General features: G+C 52.4%; 1 protein-coding gene across 2 annotated transcripts in view; it reads right to left on the reverse strand.

Annotated features, from left to right (window-relative positions):
* The window catches only part of slc27a1a (solute carrier family 27 member 1a), a 149290-nt gene continuing 131542 nt past the window's right edge, over positions 1-17748 (reverse strand). For both annotated transcript variants that reach the window (XM_060854894.1, XM_060854895.1), the window contains exons 12-13: positions 8648-8794; positions 1-3945 (exon numbers count right to left, since the gene is read on the reverse strand). In XM_060854894.1, the coding sequence (XP_060710877.1) occupies positions 3788-3945; positions 8648-8794 (305 nt within the window). In that variant the 3' untranslated portion in view covers positions 1-3787. The remainder of the gene's footprint in view (positions 3946-8647; positions 8795-17748) is intronic.

Genomic DNA, 17748 nt, shown 5'->3' on the forward strand with positions numbered 1-17748 from the left:
TTTAAGGCACACAAAGTTTAATGGCATTTCTATCAAGACAGACAGAAGAATACAACACTCTGGAAAGCTGGACTGCAATATGTTCACAGGTACAGGCAGCAGTGACCCATATGGTTAAAACACATCGAGGAACATTAACACTAACACATCAATCTGTGGCACAAAGGGAAACCAATACTCAAACAGAAGGTGTTTCTGATCAATGCATCACTCTTATTGCTTTTAAACGTCAAGGCTTCTCACCTTGTATATCATTGCTTGGGTGCGGACACCTTGTATTCACTCATTAACAGGCAACTCAAACACATTTTACCTGTTAAAAAAGTTTCATTTGTGCTTCGCCCATCGATAAAAACCAAAGTTATTCGGAAAGTGAAATGCATTTTAAGTTAGCCAAGTCCCACACTAAAACTTCCAGTAGCATCCTCAGGGCAGACAAACCAGAGAGACAAGGTAAATCCTATGAGCTTTTAATATTCCTTATCTGAGCATTTTCACATTCCGTATATTAAGAAAATATATTTCTTTAGAGGGTGTTAGCTTTTACAACTCATTACTAGTGTCTAACTTTGACTAGTCCTGCACTCGCTTTTTTAATGGTCAAGTCTTTGCGAAAAAGAAAAATTCCCTTTAATCCCACTGTTAAGGTTCTAATAGCGAGACGCAAGCATTATTCAAGTGGACCAAAAGGTGTACTCAGAAACACTTTGCAACCCTGTCACCACCAGTAAATCTCTACGGAGGAGGATTGAGGAAAGAGCAGGTAGCAGCCTCATATCCAGGTCTGGACATTGGGGCCAGCACTCTGACTCCCCCCCCCCCACCCCGCTCCCTCTCCCTTAAAAAAAAAGCCCTGGGATATTTAGGAAATGGAACCTTAACCACCCTTTCCAACTCCACCCCGCAACTTCACCTCCCTTCCCCCTACTCCGAACACGTTTGTTTCCCACATCCCAGGGCCATTCCTGTTGGTTCCCCCAGCCACGTTTCTGCTCCAGGGATCAACGGAAGGGATGAGGGGTTATTCCTGGGCGTAGCAAGGATGGGATAGGGAGCAAAGCTGCTGCAAGCTGTCTGCTAATATCCTGACTCCTAGAAAAGTAACAACGGGGCCTCACACAGGCTGTTCTTCAGACGGGGCTTGTCTGGTGCTGGGCAGACAGGCTGCGGGCAAGTTTTCCAACAAATTTTACAAACCAGACTCTTGTGCCGGTTCTGAAATGGAATAGTCAAAATGTTTCCTTATCTGCAGCACACTGTTGTCTCACAGCCAATCGCTTGCACTGTCCATAAACCTCCCAGCGCTGACAATCTCCTTTCGGTTGAGACTAGCTTTGCACTAACCCTCGGAAACACTTCACTGACTCCGTTACCTGGGGAGTGGGGAGAAGAGGCAGACGGTGAAAAGTGGAGAGGGCAGCAGCAACCAGAGATCATTCAGCTTCATGCAAACAAAGTCAATCCAAGTTGGGCTGTGAACAGTTAGAGAGGACACAGCACTGACCTAACTGGCCTATTCAAAACAGTTGGTTCCAGTTGTGTGCTGGTTACAGTTGTCTGCTGGTTCCAGTTGTGTGCTGGTTCCAGTTGTCTGCTGGTTGCAGTTGTCTGCTGGTTGCAGTTGTCTGCTGGTTGCAGTTGTCTGCTGGTTGCAGTTGTGTGTTCGTTCCAGTTGCGATGAAGATGGCAGCAATTGCACACCAGACAAGCTCTCTGATCCTGAATGAGGGGGATAGAGGGTGAGGGAGGTTCCATGAAGGCTGGGCACACCTGATCATTGCCCAGTCACCCCTTCCAGAGAGAAAGCCAAGTCTGAATATCAATCACAAGATGTTCCGATTCTGCACCAGGTGACACACAGAAGTCACACTGACTTGTGTGAAGAATGTCTTCTTGACAAGGAGTTGGCTGGGAATCGGAAGGAAGCAGTGAGTCACCAGGTGGAAGTATCTCTGAGAGGTATAGACAGAGGGGAATAGGACAGGTACAAATCTACAGCAGTGTTTATACACTGTTCTAACATAACTGAGGTAAGAGCACTGTATGACTGGCCTGTCAGGAAACATTTAAAGTAATAGTGGCAGTCCCTTCAATGTCTATGCTGTCAGCATCACTGGGCCTGTGTTCACAGCAGCTCCTGCTGTGGGGTTGGCACTGCAGCAAGGAATCAGTATTGTTTGCCCATCTTGTTCCGTGAGGGGTCCAGCAAATTCATTCTGTTTAGGGAGTGAAACTGTCCCAGACCAAGCAAACGTACACCAGAATGCTTTTACTTCCTCTTTCCGTCCTCCAGCAGGAACGGTGCTTAATCTTCCAACCCAGGCCCGAATTCAGGGCTGATTCCGTGGAGATTGGCAGGCCGATGCTGACACCGGAGTTAGGGTACCCACCCTTCCTTGCAGCAAAGCCCGAGACTGAGCCCAGGATTGGGAAGTGGCTGGGCCTGCAGACCCTGGTACAGCAGGTGGGGTGTGTCTGACTTTAAGCGGGAAGTTTGCCTTTTGACATTCAAGACGCAGGGGAGGCTAAATGAGGTTACCCTGACTTCAACACCAAAATTATTTGAAAACTTTAAAAAGCAGCCGGCTAATATTTTGGGAGTTTCCACTTTTGGCAAAGGGGGTGGGGCAAAGCCAAACGATACATTTTGTTTGATCGTGAGTCATATAAACCCCCAGTAGAGGAGGAGTACATCTGCTGAGGGTCAAGAGGTTTAGGAGTATGAAGGGACCAACTGGCAAGAATATTGGTCAAACCACTGCAAACTCAACAACTCATCTTCCTTCAATGTTCTCATTCACCATAGGTTGAGCGCAGCCATGTTGAGCATTAACGACCTCATCATTTTAAGGAAGAAATCTGTCTCGTTTCCAGGTTCAGACCACTGGATAGTGTGTCAGGCCTTTCTGAACCCGTCGGTGAATGCATGGACACGGCTGTTACAGGGTAATGAGCCACATCCTTGTTGCAAAGAATTTACCAAGGCAGGCTGGGGCACAGAATCTCATCGCACCCACCCCCCACCTTGCCACCCCAAAACATCTCCCCGACCACTTGCAGTGGCACGGTGGTAAGCCGAGTTCAGACGGCAGGGTGAAAGGGAGCACGTGGTGATCACGACGACGAGTGGGGCAGACAGGGCTCCTTCTGTGTAGTAACTGCAGCCACATGTAACTAATACATCAAAAAACAATACAGGATTATAGAGCGATTGGAGGTTTAGCACAGAATGGTTGGCTGTGGGCAGACTGGAGTGAGAGCAAAGGGAGAGAGACATTGTTAATGCTCGCATTTGAAGCCAGTGTTCCTGTAGAGAGTTAACAACTTAGTGCATCTTCTGGACTCTGAGCACACGGTGTGTTTGCAAGGGCACAGTGGAACGGATGAAGCAAGCTGTAGGAGAGTTTAATTGCTCGAGTGGTGGTGATACGGAATCTGATCTGTCCATCCCTCCTCCTCAGGCATCAGTATTGCTTCTTCCAATGAATGAATTCTAGATAGGACATTGGAACGGAGGGCATTGAGTGCAGATTATGCGCCATCCCGATAGTCACCTGGAGAAACCAGAGTTCACTCTTTATGACAAACAGTACTCAGATGGGATCACACTCAGCTCTCTAAAGTTAGCCAAACAAGGTTTCATTTCACATTTGTTTTTTTTTCTTGCTCTGGGCAGGTTTTAATTTAACTCTTCATACAAGTCAAGCCCTTCCTTCATCCTTTTCCTGGTGATTTTCTTTTTAGAAAGAGAAACATTAATTAGCTGCCCAGTACTCGATCCATCGAACTATAGATGGTAATTTCCAGCCAGGATAGTGTCATAGACATCCTTGTCGAGGGGAATGTACTTCCCAAGTCTGGAATCCAGGAAGTACAGTCTGTCATTAGTCTGGTGCAAGTCAAAACCCTCTTTTCGCAATCTTGTCTTCTGGATTTTGAAAGTACCTGGAACCATACAAAGACTCGATTACCAACTCTGGCCTGGGGACGATGCAAACATTCACCTCCTGAATGCACTCATTTTCACTATCAAAACCATTTGAGAGCTACTGTTAAGAAGAATTCATCCCCAACGTTCATAGAATTCCTATAGCGTGGAAAGTGTAATGTGGCCCCACACGTCTACACCACCTTCCGAAGAGTATTCCAACCAGACCCAGTCCCTACTCTCATAATCCACATTTACCCCTGACTAATGCACCTAAACTGCACACAATGGGCAATTTCCCATGGCCAATTTACCCAATGTGCACATCTTTTGGATTGTGGGAGGAAACCGGAGGAAACCCACCCAGACACGGGGAGAATGTGCAAACTCCACACAGACAGTCACCCGAGGCTGGGATCAAACCAGGGACCCTGGTGCTGTGAGGCAGCAGTGCTAACCACTGAGCCACCATGTCACTCAAAAAAAGGATGGCTACAAAAACAAAATACTGAGAATGGAGGGGGATGGGGGGGGGGATGCAGGAGAGACTCAGCAGGCCGGGCAGCATCTGTGGAGTCAGAAATCGACTCAATGTTTCAGCTCACCAGTTCTGGTGGCAGGTCTAAGAACTGAGACTGAGACTATCGCTCCATTCCTCCCCCCGTACATGCTGTCCAACCTTCAGCATCTCCACACACTGGTAATGGATTAAAAGGAAGGACCACATTCTCACCCAGACAAAAAAGGTTCTGGGAAACGAGGGAACACAGAAACCACAATAATAGAACAGGCCATGTCAGGTTAGAGTGTGGAACTGGAGGGATTTATTTGTGAATGTTCAACTTAAAATCAGGAAAGGGAAAAATCACTGCAAGGATCATACTCTAGGGTTCATCCACATTCGTTCAAACTCTGTTGCAAACATTAACGGTGAATCTATCAGCCTTGGCTCTATCGTCAGATCAACACCCAACCGTACTGCTGACACTGCACAGCATGGGTTCTGGGAGGAACATCATTTACTACGGTAAGTACACTACCATAGAACGTAAGAATCTGGAGCAGGAGTAGGCCATTTGGCCCATCGAGCCCACTCCGCCACGCAATAAGACCATGGCTGACCTTTCCATGGCCTCAGCTCCACTTACCCGCCCGCTCACTGTAACCCTTAATTCCTTTACTGTTCAAAAACGTATCTACCTTAGTTACTGAAGTAGCGATGACAACTTCCCTGGGCAGGGAACTCCACAGATTAACAACCCTCTGGGTGAAGAAGATCCTTCTCAGTTCGGTTTGAAATCTGCTCCCCCTAATCGTGAGGCTATGCCTCCTGTCCTAGTTACACCTGCCAGTGGAAACATTCTCTCTACTTCTATCGTATCTATTCCCTTCATAAAAGTTATGTTTCTATAAGAGCCCCCCTCGTTCTTCTGAATTCCAATGAATATAGTCCCAGTCGACTCAATCTCTGTTCATATGCCAACCCCCTCAACTCTGGAACCAACCTAGTGACCCTCCAGTGCCAGTCCATCCTTTCTCAGGTAAGGAGACCAAATCTGCACACAGTACTCCAGGTGTGGCTTCACCAGCACCCTGTACAGCTGCAACATAACCTCCCTGCTTTTAAACTCAATCCCTTCAGCAATGAAGGGCAATATTCCATTTGCCTTCCTAATTATCTGCTGTACCTGCAGACCAACCCTCTGTGATTCCTGCACAAGGACACCCAGGTCCCTCTGCACAGCAGCACGCTGCAACTTTTCACCATTCAGGTAATAGTCTATTTTACTATTATTCCTCCCAGTTCACATTTATTAACATTGTACTCCATCTGCCAGACCTTTGCCCACTCAGTCATAGTCTCCTTGTTCCTCTACAAAGTTTCAGAGTCCACGTTCTCCCCGTGTCTGCGTGGGTTTCCTCCGGGTGCTCCGGTTTCCTCCCACAGTCCAAAGATGTGTGGGTCAGGTGAATTGGCCATGCTAAATTGCCCGTAGTGTTAGGTAATGGGGTAAATGTAGGGGTAGGGGTATGGGTGGGTTTAGCTTCGGCGGGTCGGTGTGGACTTGTTGGGCCGAAGGGCCTGTTTCCACACTGTAAGTAATCTAATCATAGTCTCATCTGCAAACTTTGACATACAACATGTGGTCCCCAACTCCAAATCATCTTTATAAATTGTGAATAATTGTGGTCCCAACACTGATCCCTGAGGCACATCGCCAGCCAGAATAGCACTCATTTATCCCCACTCTTTGCTTCCTGTTAGTCAACCAATCCTCTATCCATACTAATACTTTACCCGCAATGCCTTGCATCGTTATCTTATGCAGCAGCCTCTTGTGTGGCACCTTGTCAAAGGCCTTTTGGAAATCTAGGTACACCACATCCACTGGGTCCCCGTTGTCTACCTTGCTCATAATGTCTTCACAGAATTCCAGAAGATATGTGAAGCGCGACCTGCCCTTCATGAACCCACGCTGTGTCTGTACAATGGGACAATCTCTTTCAAGATGCTCTGCTACTTCTTCCTTGATAATAGACTCAAGCATCTTCCCCACTACCGAGGTTAAGCTAACAGGTCTATAATTCCCCATCTTTTGTCTCCCTCCCTTTTTATACAGTGGCATCAATTTGCTATTTTCCAATCTGCTGGGACTGCCCCAGAGTCCAGCAAATGTTGGAAAATTACTGCCAGTCCACCTGCTATTTCTCCCGCCATCTCTTTTAGAACCCTGGGATGCATTCCATCAGGGCCAGGAGACTTATCTATCCTGAGCTCCAACACAGAGCCTGGAACTCCTGGGGGAAGGGAAGGGAAGCAGTGGGGGCAGTGGAAAGCTGTGGGGACAGGTGAGGAGAAGATGGTGGAAACAAGGCCGGGAATGGCTGTTGGCACGTCTGGACCTTGAGTTTACTGGACACCTGCAACAATAACTGAAGAGGCTGGAAGATGGAGTGGGCAGAACCAACTGCCAAGATATAAAAGCAGACTCAAGGGGGGTTTAACAGTGGGAGCTGAGGTGAGAAACATCACAAACATGATAATGAGTAGCCTTCAGCGACAACTAGTTTATGAAGCTTGCAGTTTAGCTTTGGACAGGAGGTCTAGGTCCGAATCTGAGGGAGTCAGAGAGAGTAGATCAAGTGAACTAGAATAATGGCTCCAGTCTTTCTGATGAAAGAGGGTTTGATTTGAAGATTGAAAACATTGTACTTCAACATGGGGAAAGGAGACTGATCTGGGCAGGCTTCTATACAGCCTGAGAACTGACTCCGTGATTGTGGATGGTATCACAAGGCGATGGACAGGGATCCTCGGGTGGTTTGAAACCAAGGTGATTTGGAGAAACACTTGCTAGAAACCTGGTGGCTAGGTCCTTTGCACTGAGACAGAGCTATTTTCTGAATGGGAAAACGAGTAAAACACAACCTGTGAAACTCTGCAGAGACAGGGAGGGGAGCATTCGTCATGATCGCAGTTACAAGTGACACCGCTCACAAAGGAGGCCGGGGGGAGAGCTCAGCACAGACACAGCAAGGAGCTTCATCGGAAAGGACTGAGTAACTGGGTAGTTGCTGAATGGAACAGGGAGGCAAAGACAGTCTGGGAACGAAGAACTTTTGAAATAAATTAAACTAAACGAAGGAAGAGTGGTTTACGATGATGAAAACACTTGATAGGTTTGACTGAGGAACCAGTTCTGGTGGGAGGCAATGAAGAGGGGGCAAGGAGAGGGTAAATTAATGGTGGGTTTTCAGGGCTGATATCAGGTAACAGAGAAGTAACGATCTAGAAACTTCTCTCCCAGAAAGTTGTTGAGGCTGGTGGAGGGAGTACAGTCCCTGAGGTGGGTTGATTTTTGTTAAGGGTGGTGTTACGAGATGTGGAGCCAAGATTCAATTCCAGCCAGGATTTATTGAATGGTGGAACAGGCTGCAAGGGGGGTCCTGCAGGAACTAATGAGCCAGAGGAACGCCAACTCCAGTCCAGAGGGCGAAGACAAGGTCTGTTATCAGGCCCCTGCCTCAGCTGTATTGAGAAGTTGAGATGAGCAAGGTGTGCCAGGAGAATCGCACACTGAGTGACCACCATGTGCTGCACTCCCCGGGACACGGCGACAAGACACACCCACTTCTGCAAATGGGAAAAATTAAAACTCGATGTCACATAGTCCCAAACACACAAGAACAGCTCCAGCAGAACTGGACTCGCTGCATGCGTTAGCTATGTAGGGGCATAGTCATACCGCACAGAAACAGACCCTTCGGCCCAACCAGTCCATGCTGACCATATCCCCAAACTAAGCTAGTCCCACCTGCCTGGTCCTGGCCCACATCCCTCCAAACCTTTCCTAGTCATCTACTTAGACACGTCTTTCAAACGTACCCACACCCACCACGATCTCTGAAGTTCATTCCACATCCAAACCACACTCTGCATGGAAAGAGTTACTCCCGGTGTCCTTGTTTAAATCTTCCTTCTCTCCCCTTTTGTCTTGAACGCCCCCACCCTAGGGAAAAGACACCTGCCATTCACCTTGTGTGTGCCCCTCATGATTTTATAAACCTCAATAAAGGCCTACTCCTCAATCTCCTCCACTCCAGTGAAATAAAGTCCAGCCTATTTTTTTGTAATCTCAAACTCTCCATTCTCAGCAACAACGCGATAAATCTTTTGTGAACCCTCTCGAGTTTAATGATCTTCTTCCTGCAACGTACTTGTGGTGTCCACGACAGGGAGGATGCGGAGGAACATTGGCCTGGCGTATGGAGGCAGCACCTTTATCAGGTCCTGGTAGAAGAGGTCAGGATTGATTTTGTTCTTGGGATCAGCGATGGCAGCCATTCCAGCCTTCCCTTCGATACCTGGCAAGGGAAACGGAACGGTCAGTGGGACAGACAATCGAAAACAATACTCCACAAACGTGGCGAAACCAGGGACCGAGGCTCAAAACACCGCAGTGGACCAATCAACATCTGTGCACAGGGAAAGACACAAAGCTGCAGAAGTGCCATCTCTTGTCGCTAACAGATTGGCAGCATTGCTGGTCAGGGCAGCATTTCTTGCCCGTAAACCCCTACCCCTTTAGAAGGTAGTAGTGAGGCACGAATGGCTTGGGCCAATTCTGAGGGCAGTTAAGAGTCAACCACATTTTTTGTGGGTCACATATTGGCCAGACCGGGTGAGGATGGCAGATTTCCTTCCCTAAAGGATACTGATAAACAAGATGGCGCTTTTTATGACTCTTATGATAATTAGTTCAGGTCCCTGACTTATTATCTGATGAGCTGAAAATGTGTTGCTGGAAAAGCGCAGCAGGTCAGGCAGCATCCAAGGAACAGGAAATTCGACATTTCGGGCATAAGCCCTTCATCTAATGCCCAAAACGTCGAATTTCCTGTTCCTTGGATGCTGCCTGACCTGCTGTGCTTTTCCAGCAACACATTTTCAGCTCTGATACTCCAGCATCTGCAGTCCACACTTTCTCCTCGAAGTTATTATCCGATGAACATATCCACCAATTTACTGTATCCATGAAAGGGCAGGCTGACTCTGGTTTAGACAAAGTGTCGAGGCACCCACCACCCCCCACCATCCCTGAACACTGCCTGAGCTGAGAGCCCTCTGTGGGGCACAGCCAGTTCGCTGAACAGAAACAAAACACTGTACTGCTTTGCAAGTTTTGAGTAAGTAACTAGATTAAAGTGTTCCACATCTTCTGCCCTAGTTCTGTTTGTTCACTGGAAGTACTGACAACTCGGGAATGATTTACGGACGATGTGGGAGTGCTGTACTTTGTGACAGTGTAAATCATTACCAGGTTTCTCCATCAAAACAAGCTGCACATTCAAACTAAGGCCAAACCTCGGATTACAACGGCACGCAAAGGTGTTCGCTGGCTAAGCGATCCCACCCTGCCCGTACCGCAGCTCTGTGTAAAATTTCAGTGACTCAAATTGTTATTTATCACAGCTTCAACAACACTCAATAAGCTCAACGTCACCCAAGACAAAACAGGCCATTTAAATGGCACCTGCTACAGAGTTAAGGTTCAACATTCACTCCCTTTACCACTGACACTCTACAGGAACAGATGGCACCATCGATAGGAACAGACGGCACCGTTGACAGGAACAGAGCGCACCGTCGACAGGAACAGAGCGCACCGTCGACAGGAACGGAGGGCACCGTCGACAGGAACGGAGGGCACCGTCGACAGGAACGGAGGGCACCATCAACAGGAACGGAGGGCACCGTCGATCAGAACAGACGGCACCGTCGACAGGAACAGAGCGCACCGTCGACAGGAACAGAGGGCACCGTCGACAGGAACAGAGCGCACCGTCGACAGGAACAGAGGGCACCGTCGACAGGAACAGAGCGCACCGTCGACAGGAACAGAGCGCACCGTCGACAGGAACAGAGCGCACCGTCGACAGGAACAGAGCGCACCGTCGACAGGAACAGAGCGCACCGTCGACAGGAACAGAGGGCACCGTCGACAGGAACAGAGCGCACCATCGACAGGAACAGAGCGCACCATCGACAGGAACAGAGCGCACCATCGACAGGAACAGAGCGCACCATCGACAGTAACAGAGGGCACCATCGATAGGATCGGACGCCACCATCGATCGGAACGGATGGCACCATCGATAGGAGCAGAGGGCACCATCGAGACGAACAGTGGGCACCGTTGATAGGAACAGAGGGCACCGTCGAGAGGAAGAGAGGGCACCATCGATAGGAACAGGAGCACCATCTATGGGAACAGAGGGCACCAGCGATTGGAACGGACGGCCCCATCGATACCAACTGAGGGCACCATCTGTAGGAACAGAGGGCACCATCGATAGGAACAGAGCGTACCATCGACAGGAACAGAGCGTACCATCGATAGGAACAGAGCGCATAATCGATAGGGACAGAGGGCACCATCGATAGGGACAGAGGGCACCATCGATAGGAACAGAGCGCATCATCGATAGGGACAGAGGGCACCATCGATAGGATCGGACGCCACCATTGATCGGAACGGATGGCACCGTCGATAGGAGCAGAGGGCACTGTCGAGACGAACAGGGGGCACCGTCGACAGGAACAGAGGGCACCGTCGACAGGAACAGAGGGCACCGTCGAAAGGAACAGAGGGCACCGTCGATAGGAACAGAGCGCACCATCGACAGGAACGGAGCGCACCATCGATAGGAACGGAGAGCAACGTCGACCGGAACAGACGGCACCGTCGACAGGAACAGACGGCACCGTCGACAGGAACAGATGGCACCATCGACAGGAACAGAGGGCACCGTCGAAAGGAACAGAGGGCACTGTCGATAGGAACAGAGGGCAACGTCGACAGGAACAGAGCGCACCATCGATAGGAACAGAGCGCACCATCGATAGGAACAGATGGCACCATCGATAGGAACAGACAGCAACGTCGATCGGAACAGACGGCACCGTCGACAGGAACAGACGGCACCGTCGACAGGAACAGACGGCACCATCGACAGGAATAGAGTGCACCATCGACAGGAATAGACGGCACCATCGACAGGAACAGAGCGCACCATCGATAGGGACAGAGCGCACCATCGATAGGGACAGAGCGCACCGTCGACTGGAACAGAGCGCACAGTCGATAGGAACAGTGGGCACCGTCGATAGGAACAGAGCGCACCGTCGATAGGAACAGAGGGCACCGTCGATAGGAACAGCGCGCACCGTCGATAGGAACAGAGTGCACCATCGACAGTAACAGAGGGCACCATCGACAGTAACAGAGGGCACCATCGATACGATCGGACGCCACCATCGATCGGAACGGATGGCACCATCGATAGGAACAGAGTGCACCATCGACAGGAACAGAGGGCACCGTCGAAAGGAACAGAGGGCACCGTCGATAGGAACAGAGCGCACCATCGACAGGAACAGAGAGCACCATCGATAGGAACAGAGCGCACCGTCGATAGGAACAGCGCGCACCGTCGATAGGAACAGCGCGCACCGTCGACAGGAACAGAGGGCACCATCGATAGGATCGGACGCCACCATCGATCGGAACGGATGGCACCATCGATAGGAGCAGAGGGCACCATCGAGACGAACAGTGGGCACCATCGATAGGAACAGAGGGCACCGTCGATAGGAACAGGGGGCACCGTCGATAGGAACAGAGAGCACCGTCGAGAGGAACAGAGGGCACCATCGATAAGAACAGGCGGCACCATCGAGAGGAAGAGAGGGCACCATCGATAGGAACAGGAGCACCATCTATTGGAACAGAGGGCACCAGCGATTGGAACGGACGGCCCCATCGATACCAACTGAGGGCACCATCTGTAGGAACAGAGGGCACCATCGATAGGAACAGAGCGTACCATCGATAGGAACAGAGCGTACCATCGATAGGAACAGAGCGCATCATCGATAGGGACAGAGCGCATCATCGATAGGGACAGAGGGCACCATCGATAGGAACAGAGCGCATCATCGATAGGGACAGAGGGCACCATCGATAGGATCGGACGCCACCATTGATCGGAACGGATGGCACCGTCGATAGGAGCAGAGGGCACTGTCGAGACGAACAGGGGGCACCGTCGATATGAACAGTGGGCACCGTCGATAGGAACAGAGGGCACCGTCGACAGGGGCAGAGCGCACCGTCGACAGGGGCAGAGCGCACCGTCGACAGGAACAGATGGCACCGTCGATAGGAACAGGGGGCACCGTCGAGAGGAACAGGGGGCACCGTCGAGAGGAACAGAGCGCACCGTCGAGAGGAACAGAGCGCACCGTCGAAAGGAACAGATGGCACCGTCGATAGGAACAGAGGGCACCGTCGATAGGAACAGGGGTCACCGTCGATAGGAACAGGGGTCACCGTCGATAGGAACAGAGCGCACCGTCGACAGGGGCAGAGCGCACCGTCGACAGGGGCAGAGCACACCGTCGACAGGGGCAGAGCGCACCGTCGACAGGAACAGATGGCACCGTCGATAGGAACAGAGGGCACCATGGATAGGAACAGGGGTCACCATCGATAGGAACAGACCGCACAGTCGATAGGAACTGTGGGCGCCATCGATCGGAACAGAGGGCACCAGCGATAGGTACAGAGGACACCTTCAATAGAGACAGAGTGCACCATCGAGAGGAACAGAGCGCACCGTCGACAGGAACAGAGCGCACCATCGACAGGAACAGAGCGCACCAATCGACAGGAACAGAGGGCACCATCGATTGGAACAGACGGCACCGTCTATAGGAACAGAGGGCAACGTCGATAGGAACAGAGGGCACCATCGATTGGAACAGACGGCACCGTCTATAGGAACAGAGGACAACGTCGATAGGAACAGAGGGCACCGTCAAGAGGGACAGGGGGCACCATCGATAGGAACAGAGCGCACCATCGATAGGAACAGAGGGCACCATCGACAGTAACAGAGGGCACCATCGATATGATCGGACGCCACCATCGATCGGAACGGATGGCACCATCGATAGGAACAGAGTGCACCATCGACAGGAACAGAGCGCACCATCGACAGTAACAGAGGGCACCATCGATAGGATCGGACGCCACCATCGATCGGAACGGATGGCACCATCGATAGGAGCAGAGGGCACCATCGAGACGAACAGTGGGCACCATCGATAGGAACAGGGGACACCGTCGATAGGAACAGAGGGCACCGTCGAGAGGAACAGAGGGCACCATCGATAAGAACAGGCGGCACCATCGAGAGGAAGAGAGGGCACCATCGATAGGAACAGAGGGCACCAGCGATTGGAACGGACGGCCCCATCGATACCAACTGAGGGCACCATCTGTAGGAACAGAGGGCACCATCGATAGGAACAGAGCGTACCATCGATAGGAACAGAGCGCATCATCGATAGGGACAGAGGGCACCATCGATAGGAACAGAGCGCATCATCGATAGGGACAGAGGGCACCATCGATAGGATCGGACGCCACCATTGATCGGAACGGATGGCACCGTCGATAGGAGCAGAGGGCACTGTCGAGACGAACAGGGGGCACCGTCGATATGAACAGTGGGCACCGTCGATAGGAACAGAGGGCACCGTCGACAGGGGCAGATGGCACCGGCGAGAGGAACAGGGGGCACCGTCGAGAGGAACAGAGCGCACCGTCGAGAGGAACAGATGGCACCGTCGATAGGAACAGAGGTCACCGTCGATAGGAACAGGGGTCACCGTCGATAGGAACAGAGCGCACCGTCGACAGGGGCAGAGCGCACCGTCGACAGGGGCAGAGCGCACCGTCGACAGGGGCAGAGCGCACCGTCGACAGGGGCAGAGCGCACCGTCGACAGGGGCAGAGCGCACCGTCGACAGGGGCAGAGCGCACCGTCGACAGGAACAGATGGCACCGTCGATAGGAACAGAGGGCACCATGGATAGGAACAGAGGGCACCATCGACAGCAACAGGGGTCACCATCGATAGGAACAGACCGCACAGTCGATAGGAACTGTGGGCGCCATCGATCGGAACAGAGGGCACCAGCGATAGGTACAGAGGACACCTTCAATAGAGACAGAGTGCACCATCGAGAGGAACAGAGCGCACCATCGACAGGAACAGAGCGCACCAATCGACAGGAACAGAGGGCACCATCTATAGGAACAGAGGGCAACGTCGATAGGAACAGAGGGCAACGTCAAGAGGAACAGGGGGCACCATCGACAGGAACAGAGGGCACCATCGACAGGAACAGAGCGCACCATCGACAGGGACAGAGCGCACCACCGATAGGGACAGAGCGCACCGTCGACTGGAACAGAGCGCACAGTCGATAGGAACAGAGAGCACCGTCGATAGGAACAGAGCGCACCGTCGATAGGAACAGAGCGCACCATCGACAGTAACAGAGGGCACCATCGATAGGAACGGAGAGCACCATCGATAGGAACAGACAGCAACGTCGATCGGAACAGACGGCACCGTCGACAGGAACAGAGGGCACCATCGATTGGAACAGAGCGCACCATCGATTGGAACAGAGCGCACCATCGATTGGAACAGAGCGCACCATCGACAGGAACAGAGCGCACCACCGATAGGGACAGAGCGCACCATCGATAGGGACAGAGCGCACCGTCGACTGGAACAGAGCGCACAGTCGATAGGAACAGTGGGCACCGTCAATAGGAACAGAGCGCACCGTCGATAGGAACAGAGCGCACCGTCGATAGGAACAGAGGGCACCATCGACAGTAACAGAGGGCACCATCGACAGTAACAGAGGGCACCATCGACAGTAACAGAGGGCACCATCGATACGATCGGACGCCACCATCGATCGGAACGGATGGCACCATCGATAGGAACAGAGTGCACCATCGACAGGAACAGAGCGCACCATCGATAGGATCGGACGCCACCATCGATCGGAACGGATGGCACCATCGATAGGAGCAGAGGGCACCATCGAGACGAACAGTGGGCACCATCGATAGGAACAGAGGGCACCGTCGATAGGAACAGGGGGCACCGTCGATAGGAACAGAGAGCACCGTCGAGAGGAACAGAGGGCACCGTCGATAGGAACAGATGGCACCGTCGAGAGGAACAGGGGGCACCGTCGAGAGGAACAGAGCGCACCGCCGAAAGGAACAGAGGGCACCGTCGATAGGAACAGAGGTCACCGTCGATAGGAACAGGGGTCACCGTCGATAGGAACAGAGCGCACCGTCGACAGGGGCAGAGCGCACCGTTGACAGGGGCAGAGCACACCGTCGACAGGAACAGATGGCACCGTCGATAGGAACAGAGGGCACCATCGACAGCAACAGGGGTCACCATCGATAGGAACAGACCGCACAGTCGATAGGAACTGTGGGCGCCATCGATCGGAACAGAGGGCACCAGCGATAGGTACAGAGGACACCTTCAATAGAGACAGAGTGCACCATTGAGAGGAACAGAGCGCACCGTCGACAGGAACAGAGGGCACCGTCGAAAGGAACAGAGGGCACTGTCGATAGGAACAGAGGGCAACGTCGACAGGAACAGAGCGCACAGTCGATAGGAACAGTGGGCACCGTCGATAGGAACAGAGCGCACCGTCGATAGGAACAGAGGGCACCATCGACAGTAACAGAGGGCACCATCGACAGTAACAGAGGGCACCATCGATACGATCGGACGCCACCATCGATCGGAACGGATGGCACCATCGATAGGAACAGAGTGCACCATCGACAGGAACAGAGCGCACCATCGACAGGAACAGAGGGCACCATCGATAGGAACGGAGAGCACCATCGATAGGAACAGACAGCAACGTCGATCGGAACAGACGGCACCATCGATTGGAACAGAGCGCACCATCGACAGGAACAGAGCGCACCATCGACAGGAACAGAGCGCACCATCGACAGGAACAGAGCGCACCATCGACAGGAACAGAGCGCACCACCGATAGGGACAGAGCGCACCATCGATAGGGACAGAGCGCACCGTCGACTGGAACAGAGCGCACAGTCGATAGGAACAGATGGCACCGTCGAGAGGAACAGGGGGCACCGTCGAGAGGAACAGAGCGCACCGTCGAAAGGAACAGAGGGCACCGTCGATAGGAACAGAGGTCACCGTCGATAGGAACAGGGGTCACCGTCGATAGGAACAGAGCGCACCGTCGACAGGGGCAGAGCGCACCGTTGACAGGGGCAGAGCACACCGTCGACAGGAACAGATGGCACCGTCGATAGGAACAGAGGGCACCATGGATAGGAACAGAGGGCACCATCGACAGCAACAGGGGTCACCATCGATAGGAACAGACCGCACAGTCGATAGGAACTGTGGGCGCCATCGATCGGAACAGAGGGCACCAGCGATAGGTACAGAGGACACCTTCAATAGAGACAGAGTGCACCATTGAGAGGAACAGAGCGCACCGTCGACAGGAACAGAGGGCACCGTCGAAAGGAAAAGAGGGCACTGTCGATAGGAACAGAGGGCAACGTCGACAGGAACAGAGCGCACCGTCGATAGGAACAGAGCGCACCATCGACAGGAACAGAGGGCACCATCGATAGGAACGGAGAGCACCATCGATAGGAACAGACAGCAACGTCGATCGGAACAGACGGCACCATCGATTGGAACAGAGCGCACCATCGACAGGAACAGAGCGCACCATCGACAGGAACAGAGCGCACCATCGACAGGGACAGAGCGCACCACCGACAGGGACAGAGCGCACCACCGATAGGGACAGAGCGCACCGTCGACTGGAACAGAGCGCACAGTTGATAGGAACAGTGGGCACCGTCGATAGGAACAGAGCGCACCGTCGATAGGAACAGAGGGCACCATCGACAGTAACAGAGGGCACCATCGACAGTAACAGAGGGCACCATCGATACGATCGGACGCCACCATCGATCGGAACGGATGGCACCATCGATAGGAACAGAGTGCACCATCGACAGGAACAGAGCGCACCATCGACAGTAACAGAGGGCACCATCGATAGGATCGGACGCCACCATCGATCGGAACGGAAGGCACCATCGATAGGAGCAGAGGGCACCATCGAGACGAACAGTGGGCACCATCGATAGGAACAGAGGGCACCGTCGATAGGAACAGGGGGCACCGTCGAGAGGAACAGGGGGCACCGTCGATAAGAACAGGCGGCACCATCGAGAGGAAGAGAGGGCACCATCGATAGGAACAGGAGCACCATCTATTGGAACAGAGGGCACCAGCGATTGGAACGGACGGCCCCATCGATACCAACTGAGGGCACCATCTGTAGGAACAGAGGG

Source organism: Hemiscyllium ocellatum, chromosome 45 (genome assembly GCF_020745735.1).
Source record: "Hemiscyllium ocellatum isolate sHemOce1 chromosome 45, sHemOce1.pat.X.cur, whole genome shotgun sequence".
NCBI classification, from domain to species: domain Eukaryota; kingdom Metazoa; phylum Chordata; class Chondrichthyes; order Orectolobiformes; family Hemiscylliidae; genus Hemiscyllium; species Hemiscyllium ocellatum.